Source organism: Phocoena phocoena, chromosome 4, assembly GCF_963924675.1.
Source record: "Phocoena phocoena chromosome 4, mPhoPho1.1, whole genome shotgun sequence".
NCBI lineage: Eukaryota > Metazoa > Chordata > Mammalia > Artiodactyla > Phocoenidae > Phocoena > Phocoena phocoena.
The window spans coordinates 142537609-142547547 of NC_089222.1; the positions used below are offsets into that span (position 1 = coordinate 142537609).

The 9939-nt window shown below is 55.6% G+C and overlaps 1 protein-coding gene across 1 annotated transcript in view; it reads right to left on the reverse strand.

Moving 5' to 3' along the window:
- The window catches only part of TMPRSS2 (transmembrane serine protease 2), a 32910-nt gene extending 23225 nt beyond the window's left edge, over window positions 1–9685 (reverse strand). The window contains exons 1-2 of the mRNA XM_065876229.1: window positions 9606–9685; window positions 581–651 (exon numbers count right to left, since the gene is read on the reverse strand). Of these exons, the coding sequence (XP_065732301.1) occupies window positions 581–595 (15 nt within the window). The 5' untranslated portion in view covers window positions 596–651; window positions 9606–9685. The remainder of the gene's footprint in view (window positions 1–580; window positions 652–9605) is intronic.
- Between the last annotated feature and the right edge of the window lie 254 nt (window positions 9686–9939).

A 9939-nucleotide genomic window follows, 5' to 3' on the forward strand; every position in this document is an offset into this window, starting at 1 on the left:
AGAATAACTACTAAACGCGCTTATTCCCAGGTATAAGACGATGAGTGCGATGCGATGGGGAATAAAGATAGTGCATTTGTCTCCAAAGTGTGTGTGTTGTTGGGGGAGAGGGTCTCAGGGAGAGGGGCAGCCAGCCCAGTGTCCCACACCGCCATAGCCTGTCCCAGGCTACCAGGAAGCAAGGCGACTCTGTGCTCTGCTGGCTGGCGGTATCCCAAGCGCGCTTTTCTCCCCAGGACTCACTCCCTCTCACCACTGTCCTGCCTCTATCTGTCCCCACACCCTCACCCCTGTCCCCTCGCCCCACCCCAATCTGAGCAGGAAGAGAAGAGGCCCAGGGGAGAATCACACATCCACACCCCCTCCGAGAGCTCTGAGACTTCCCGCTATGCAGCTGTCACATGGCTCCCCCCGCCCAGCCCCTGCTCACCCCTCACCCCAAGAACGCCTTCACAGCATCCAGGGAGCAAAGGCAGTCTTGCAAGCAGGACTTAAAATGCCGACTCGCACACATAGCTGGAAATAACAGAAGGAACCGGGAACGGAGGAAAGGCCAGGAAGGTAATGATTAACCACTTACTGAGTTTAAAGCCATCCTGATTTTATCAGCAGCATCAGGTAAAGGGAGGTATTTGGAACGTCCAAGCTGACCTAGAAGAAACAACGACAAGACTGTGCTATTTCCGTACTGGTGAGTTTGCACACGATGAATGGAGAATGCAGTAGAAGGATCCCCTCTCGCCAGAGCCACGGCAGTTCTGCCCGCTCACCTTCGCCTTCACCTCACCACCTCCTCCTGCAGCTGCTCATCCCGAAGAAGACGGGGACCCACTTGCTTGTTAAGTTCAGGGCCTGCGGCACTCACCCAGCTCCCACCCGGAAGCCCAGACTTCCCCGACGTCACCTCCACCGAAAGGAGAATCCAGGAAGAGAGAAATGTGCACAGGGACTTATAGACTGTTGAGTCGGGTGGCGGGGAAGGAAGGCAAAAATCCGGGTCAACTCCTGACAGTGCCACACCCTGAGGTGTCCTTGGGCGACTGACCTCTCTGAATCTCGGACGGAAGCGGACGCAACCATCATGCTGGATTGCTCAAGTGAGGATTTAACGCGAGGGCACAGGCAGACACCCCATGTGCCCAGGCCATGGCAGGGGTGATAAGACTCTGCAGGGCATCCACTGGGACAATGGAGCAACCACCGTCCCCAGCGTGGAGCAGGTGGTCTAGAGCTTAGACCCACATGGAGGCCACACCTGACTTTTCAAATAATCCGTATAGAACTGCCCCAACCTTAATGAACAAATATATTTAGAAATTCCATAAACACATCCATACTGGGCTTCCCTGGTGGTGCAGTGGTTGGGAGTCTGCCTGCCGATACAGGGGACACGGGTTCGTGCCCCGGTCCGGGAAGATCCCACATGCCGCGGAGCGGCTGGGCCCGTGAGCCATGGCCACTGAGCCTGCGTATCCGGAGGCTGTGCTCCGCAACGGGAGAGGCCACAACAGTGAGAGGCCCGCATACTGCAAAAACAAACAAACAAACAAACAAACAAAAAACACATCCATACCTGCCTGCTACTCCACTCACTATCCCAAATCCAGAAAAGAAAGAAGTTTAGAACTAACCATTTGGGTGGTTTCTAAGGATATCGGTCATGAAAAGAAAGCCCTGGGTCACCTTGTTTTCTGACATTTGTGAACAGTAGTTATCTAGAAAGACCATCAACATAAAAAGTTTTATAGTAAAGGCTTATCTGACTTCACTCTTCCCATCATAAGCAAAGAATGGCCTTTGTCCACCACCCCTGGCTGCCCTGAATTGACCAAACAATACTCCAAGAAACGGCCTTCACAATCACGCCTCCACAGGACCCCATCCACAGTGAGAAAGCTCTGGGTTTCAGAGCTGGCCAGATCAGGTCTGATCATTTTTCATCTATAAAGTGCCCGGCACACAGCAGATGCAGACAGCACGATGACTAGACTCTGGATCCAAACCCCAGCTCAGTCACTCACTACCTGGGGTGAGTGACCTGGGGCCACTCAGTTAATGTTTCTGGGCCTTGGTTTCCTTGTCTGCAAAAGGGGTTAACAGTAGCACCCACTACAGGGCTGTTAGGGGTGTAAAGTGAGTTGATAAAGAAGCTCTTAGTGCCTGGAACACAGGAAGTGCTACATACGCTTCCCTAGGGGCGCAGGGGTTAAAAATCCGCCTGCCAGTGCAGGGGGCACGGGTTCAAGCCTTGGTCCGGGAAGATCCCACATGCCACAGAGCAACTAAGCCCGTGAGCCACAACTCAAGTCCTGAGCCCGTGCTCTAGAGCCCGCGAGCCACAACTCCTGAGCCCGTGCTCCGCAACAAGAAAAGCCACCGCAATGAGCAGCCCGTGCACCGCAATGAAGTAGCCCCCGCTCGCTGCAACTAGAGAAAGCCCATGTGCAGCAACAAAGACCCAACACAGCCAAAAAAAAAAAGTGATCATAAAGCTGATAAACGTTGAACAGGCCACAGAGGCAGGATGGGCCTGATCGGTCGCAGTTGCAGATTTACATCTGGAAAGGGTGCTCAAGATACCAACTCCACCGGCTCTGAAAATCCAATGGAGCCAAAGGCAACAGAGCCAGCTCCTGCCGGGCACTGCGTGACTCCAGAGCGAAATTATTCTCTGACTCATTACATTAGAAAAAGAAAACCCTGGGGACATATGTAAATGTATAGCTGATTCACTTTGTTATACAGCAGAAGCTAACACACCATTGTAAAGCAATTACACTCTAATAAAGACGTTAAAAAAAACCCAACATTAACTTGCTATAAATAAAAATATAAGTATGGCTGTTTAACCTCAGGAAACCTCGTTGAACAAGTCACAAGAAAGATGCAGCAGATCATTTATTTACTCTTCACGCAAAGATAAAATAAAAGAACCAGTTTGTACTGATAGCTTTAAGATTTTTTTAAGATTTAAAAAAAGAGTCAACAATTTTCCGAGCACGAGGAAATAAATCTGAGCGATATACAGGAGGAAGAGATCACCATTCAGAATATATATGACGTTTAAGCCTTTAAGTGGGTGTGATTATCACATATTAATAACCTTTCCTACATCGTCTGCTCTGTAAAGAGAGAGGGTTCTGAGACTTGACGGCAACACATAGTCTAAGCAGGAAAAGCTCTCACCTTCCTCGCATTAGTTTCAGGCGAGTCCTGCCCCAGAGAACATTCTCACCCCTGGTTTCTCTGCCCTCGGTGGCTGTCACTCCCTGTGCCTCTGAGCTATCTCGCCAGTTATAGGGTTGGTTGAAGTTTCAGGAAATGAAAATTTGATCCCACTGGCGGCTTTCCCAGTTTAAGAGCCCTCTGAAAGGAGTGATGAATCAATGCCCGAAATCCACGCTCCCTATTCATTCAATATCCCTAACAGCGGGAGACTAGGAAGCCAGGAGCTCCAGGGGCACCGGGAGCCGCGGCCGGGAATTGTCCCGTAAAAGCCCAGGACCCAGAAGTAACCACAGCACAATTCTATCTCACCCAGCGATCCCACGGCCCACAAACCCTTAGAACCCAGAACACCAAGCGTGCCCAGATCGGCTGCATGGACTTTGGAAGGAAAGACGAGAGTCGTGCCACCTCTAACTCTCTGTGGCCAAAAACAAAGGAAGGGGGAAATATCTCCCTCGGGAACTGGACCTGACGGGAGACGTACTGCTGTCTAAAAGGACCAGGAGATCACGTTCCACGTGGTTCATCTTCGAAACAGGCAATTCCACACCCACACAAGATAGTAAATCTCTTTAACTGGTTTCTGAAAGGAGCAAGACAGCCCAGATGGTGAGAGACAACACTGCTTCTCCAGTGTTCTTTCCTGTCAGCTAAAGGACAGAGCTGATTGCCCTGGATTCCAGAAAGCCAGCCTCAATGAAGCAATTTTCCTTGAAGCGACAAAGGGCATGTGTGTCAAAGCCTGGTCCCCTTCTTTGTTCCCGGTGAGGTCCCGCTCCAACTTCACCCACTTGAGTCACACAACAGCGCACGGCTGTCCCGGGCCACCCCGGGCTCTCCTTTCAGAGGGCTGACTCATGCCTCGAGTCACCTGCCCGGCCACCACTCAACAGGACGGTGCCGTGGAATCCTACCAGCTTCCCACGAAGTAATGGAGCTATTTCCAAACAAGAAGAGCCTCTCCTTATACTGTAGTGTCTTTCCTCTGGACCTCAGAACGCACTTGCTGGAGGTTTATTTTGAAAACTACCAAACCAACGCAAATGAGGTCAGCCTCATAGATACTGACCCCCATCTGGGGGTCAGGGGTTTTCCCTATAATGAAGGCTCCACTGACTTTCCCCCGACACACCGTTCACATAGGGGCTCCTGCACTGGGCCCCGCCATGTACCTTCGAGATGCTGGTGGTGTGATGAGGTGTGATGGGTGAAAGAAGCTCCACCTCCCTTGACCTCAGTTTCAGTATCCCTTCTGCAAACTCCAAAGCAAGCAACACCAACAGACACTCCCTATCCGATGATCCATGACCAGTGGAACCCCTTATGCCTCAACCACTGCACAAAATCACCTTACGTGTAAAGATGTTTTCGTGTCCTGTTGGAGGCAAAATGCACTGTTAGAGGGAAGGTAACAGACTGTGGTGGATTTAACTAACAGTTCAACATAAACAAGTATAGACCATTAGCAAAATGGCACACACTGTGATTGACACAGGAATGACAGAAAGAGGGAGAGGGAGAGAGAGACAGCAGTTCAGAAGTACTGCCTGCATCACCAAGTTTCTTTTTCTATGAATGCCTCATGGTCCAAACGAGATTACAAACTTTTTAGGGCAGGAATTGGGTCTGGTCCTTTTTTTTTTTTTTTTTTCAAATCTAGCTTTGTACCATACAAAGAAAACATTCCCGTGTATATATATATATTTGCATTCCAAAGGCCAAATGAGTAAGATGAAATTTAAGAGAGAGAGTGCCGGAAAGCCGGCACCTGGACAAAAACAGCCTCCAAATTGAGGATGTGGGTGACCTCACACGTCCAGGCGTACAGAGCTGACTGCATGCCGAGTGCGACAGACAGGCCAGAGAGGTGTCCCAATCCCTCTAGGAGGGAGGAGGCCTCAACAAAGTGCAAAAGCCCCTGTCTAAGGTTTGAAGAACTTGCCCGAGTCAATCTGTGAAATGGGCATAACACGTCAACGGGGTTTTTGCCAGGATTAAGTGCGTACGTGTCCTAGCACCGTGCCCTTCACATGATGAGCCCTCAGGAATAACATAATGAGAGCAGCTAAGGGACTGCTGTGTGGAAAGGGGACTCAATATTTTTCTGTGAAAATCCAAAGGAAGAATCCAGGATCAACATGGTCAGAAACATCAGGAAGGCAGATTTAACTCAATCCAGGGAAACCAAGTTTCCAACAATGAGAACGTTTCAATATCGACTGGGTTGCCTTGGAAGAAAACAGTTCCTCAAACCAAAAAAAGAACTTTGATCCAACACTGGAAGCTCGTTTCTCCAGCACATTCTAGAACCAAATTAGGCTTCAGTTGCGAGGCCAGACACGACAATCTTTTATTCTTTTTGATAGGAAATGCAAAAGATAACCTCCAAACGCATCCCTAGAAAACACAGGCTCCATGTGCCCCATGTACAGATCAAGTCTCCAGTGAGCCCTGCCAGGAGGGCCCCTCGGGAATCAAGGACCTTAAAGGGATTCTGACATGGGGTCACATGCAAACAAGTAATCACAAAGCCTGGGCTTAGTCTCGTCTTCCAGATCAGAGCTCACTAGAAAATATTTGTCTAACAAACGTCCACCGGAAGGCCACGGTTTCTCTTCCCAGGCCTACCTGGTTGATCTCCCAATGATTCTGGCCACTCTGCCCTTGCATGAATTTCTAGACTTCAGCTGGTGCCTTTCAAACGTTTCCTTCTTTCTTATCACACTTCTGTACCTTCACCCCTCCCGCACCCTACCCCACCCCACTGATGCCATATCACACTTCTGTACCCTCACCCTTCCCGCACCCTACCCCGCCCCACTGATGCCTGATGGTACACACGAACTAAAGGCCTGCAGTCTCCCCCCACAGCAAGTCCTTCCCTCCTTCTCCTTGACTTGCCTCTAACAGGAGCAAAAAGCCTGTCCTTGGGTCACCTTCCCTCTTCAAAATCCAGTTTACAGTCCAAGGAACTGCCCGCACCCTCACCAGAATTTCAGCACCTGCCATTCTCCCTGGATGCCTCTAAGGCTGCCCGTGACATTTTGCACGCTCCCAATTCCTCTTCTCCCGACCGCTGTCCAGTGGCCAGGGCAAACCAAGTCCTTGGTCATCTGCCCTTCCTCCTGACCTCAAGCTCTGTCTCTGGCTTGTTCCCTGGAACTGCCTGTGCGATCGGCCGAGCCCTTTGCTACTCCATGTGCTGTTGGGACCAGGATGGTCAATGGCACAGGGGGCACCCGGAGTCCCCTCCCACACACCCAGGCCTACAGCCCCTGGGGGCTTGCAAGCCAGGGTTCCCCAAGATGGCCTACATATAGGGCTCCCCTTCCCCGAGCTAGGAAGGGACTCACCAAGCCTGGCCCAATTCACATCTCAGCACTCAGGTGTGTGACACCCCTGCTCCCTATACCCAGAGGCCACTTAGCTTGTCCTGGGGCTGGCCCAGTGGCAGGGGTCCCCTGGCAGGTGCCCTGGAAACTGAAGAGGGACCAGGAAGGGCAGCAGAGGCTCAGCAATTTTGGGGAAAGCAGTGGCAGCCCAGGAGACCCAGAGCTGGGAGGGCGGCCGGGGGCAGATGAGTATGTGGGGCTTGAGTGCCCCTTCTCCGTGCCCCCTCAAGCAGGGCCAGCTTCCCCTCCTTAGGTAAGCGAGGCTGACCAGACAGTATGTTGGGCCAGTCGCCTTTCCTTTCTACTTCCCTGCCTAAGGCTCAGGCATGACCCCTGGTTCCCAAGCCTGGAACTTTCTGGGGGGCTTAGAAAGAATAGATTTCCTGTTCCTTCCGAGTCTGATGCAGCTGTTGAAACCAAGGCGATGACCTCAAATGGTTACAAAGCCCCCCAGGACTCCTGCCCCAGGCTTAGGTGGAAAAGAGTGACAGACACCAGCCCGGAGCCCTGGCTTGCACATCCTGATAGGCCCCCGTGCCCCCAGGCCAGGCCCAGAGTCGCAGCCAGTATGCTTACAGGATGACGACGATGACAACCGACATATGTCCTTCGTGTGTCTAGGCTTCATTGCCTGCAAGACATTTTCACCCTTGGCCCCATCACTCGGGTAGGTCAACCCTCCGCACTGCCCCAGGCTCTCCTGCCCAGGTCACCCCGGAAGCGGGCAGCACGGAGCCCAGGTGGGGCTCTGCTCCTGGATTATGGTGAAGCCAGCCTGGCTGGCGAGCAAGCCCCTCTCCCACGAGGGGTCCAGGCATCGCTCAGCTCCCCTGGAGCCAGGTGGCCTGCCTGCATCCCCAGTTCTCCCTACAGGACCTGGGGCCTGGAGCAAGTCATGTCACCCCTCTGCCTCAGTTTCCTCTCACCTGAGTTATCAGAAAGAGCTTGGAATGATGCCTGGCTGGAAGAAAACGCCACATCCACGTTCGCTGTTATCATAACAACACCAGTGCGGCCCAACTTTCTCCTACAATTAAGGCAACTGAGCCCAGGGTGCGAGGGGGCCAAGCTCCACGCCATCTCCCGGGCTCTGTAGGCTCCCGGCAGCTACACAAACTTGCTAGAAGACCGACTTTGGAGGCGTCAATAAGAAAGATGTTGCTGGGGACCGAACAGACTGGGAGTCATGAGAAAGCCCCCTGCTGCCCACCAGGTCATATTTTTCAAAGCAGAGAGGGAGGTGTGTCCGCGGCCGATCTCCAGGCAAAGGCCGCCACCGCAACTCCCGGACCCTGTGTTGAGTGCTTGCTGGTGCCCCCTGGCCTTTCAACCTTGACCCAGGGGTCCAGTTAGCTTGGCCGGGGTGGGGAGACGCAGGCCTGCCCCGCCTCTGGTGAAGCTGAGAAAGGGGAGCATCCCTTCAGTGATCCCCCGGGCCCCCCCAGCCCCTCTACCTCACTCAGCAGCAGCAGCGCCTGGCCCCCAGGTCCCCTGGTTGTGCAAGCCCTGTGCACACTCCCAGCCCCCATTCTCCTCCGGGTGCGGTGGGGTGTTAGCTCCATCCTCGCTTCCTGGAGAGCCTTCTCCGACCTCCCAGGCTAAGTCAACAGCCCACCCCTCACGTCAGGTTTTCTAAACACCTTGAAACTCTCCTTAGCAGCCTTTGTAATTTTCCGTCATTTGTTTGGCTCTCTGCAGCCGTGAGCGCCAGCAGTGCCTGGACGCACTGGCGCCCCGGGCGGGCCCCCTACCGTACTTGGCCCGGGGACTAGCGCGCGGGCTTCAATCCGGGTGGGCCTCGCAGGCTGGAGGCAGAGCCCTGGGACACCCCAGCCCTATAGGCAGATCTCGGGTCGCAATCTTTTCCCTCCCAAACGATCCGCTGGGATTCCACCTGACAGGCCTGCCTCCTCCTGGGCGTCTGAAACGGAATTGAAACGGATTCGGGATTCGGGATCACGGCGCTGTGCCCTTCAGCGGGGCGGGCCCTTCGCAAAAGACCGGGCTCAAGCCACTGCCGGCGGCCACCTACAACCAGGCCCTCTGGGGCCTGGAAGCACGCAACTTGGGGCCATAAGGCAATTCTTCCGCGGGGCCCACGAAGCCGCGATAAGGGCGCACACCATCTGGCTGGCGCTCTCAGCCTCCCGGCCCCGGTCCGGGGTCCTGCCGTGAACCGAAGCGCCCGGGTGCCTGGCCTTGTTCCTGCAGGGAGCGGGCGCCTAGAGACCAGGACCACTCCTCCCGGGGCAGGGGTGCCCGGTGTCCGGGCGGCCCAGCCCTGATCGTCGCCTCCGGGTCGCCGCCGTGGGGCTCGGGCTGTGGGCAGTGCCTTCCCGGGGCTACCGAGCCGTTAGCACCTCGCCCGGGGGCCCTGCGGGCCTGTCCCCGCCGCGCCGGCCGTATCGCTCCCGGCATCTCAGAGAGTTTCCAGTTTCTCCCTACTCCGGGAGGCAACCAAGAAGCAGGAGTTCAGGTAACACTACGGGGCTGCAGAGATTTTCCCAAAACAAAGAAGAGGAGGGACAAGTCTCCCTCTTCCTCGTCCCCAAAGGGAAAAGGCGCACCCCTCGTCCCCAGCTCGGGGCCCAGAGGACAGGGCAGCGGGAGCCGACTTCAGCCGATGGGACGCACCCCGAGGGACCCCGTGGCACGCCTGTCTCCTACCAATTGGCTAAGGACCCGCAGGGCGACCTGTCCCGGGCGACTGATGCCAACGGGGCAGCCGGGGGCCTCTGACCCGCGCGCCAAGGCGTCCCAGGCGCGCGCAGCCCTCCTGACCTCACGCAGGTCACTTTGCTCGGCTCAGCCCCGTGCGTCCCGCGGGCGGGAGGACGCACCTGCCGGGCAGGAGCTGCTCACACCTGGCTTCACCTCCCGCTGCTCCCACCCAGCGCGGGGGGCGCCCAGGGCCTCCCTCGCGCCCTGGACCCCCAGCCCCCGCCCCCGCCCCCTCCCAGAGAGCCCACCGCGCGCGCCGCTCACCTGCGGAGCTCGGGGCCCGGCGCTCCCCGCCCCTCTGCCTTCCTCCCGTCCTCCGCCTCCTCCGGAGTCCCCGATCCTCCCCGGCTCTCGCTTTAATCCGGGAGGCGGTGTCCGAGTGGCCAGGGTGACACCCCCAAGCGCCGGTCCCGGGTCACCTCGGGCAGGGGGAGGGGACGAACCGGAACGGCAGTCCCGGGCGAGGCCGGTCCGGGCGGAGTGGCAGGAGGAGGGGTTTCTTCCTGGGAAAGCCCGGGACGCGCTCTCGGCGGGACCCAGAGGGAGCCCGGGGACGCTTCCGTCCCCAGCCGGCCTTTTAGGGTTGGGGAGGAGCGCA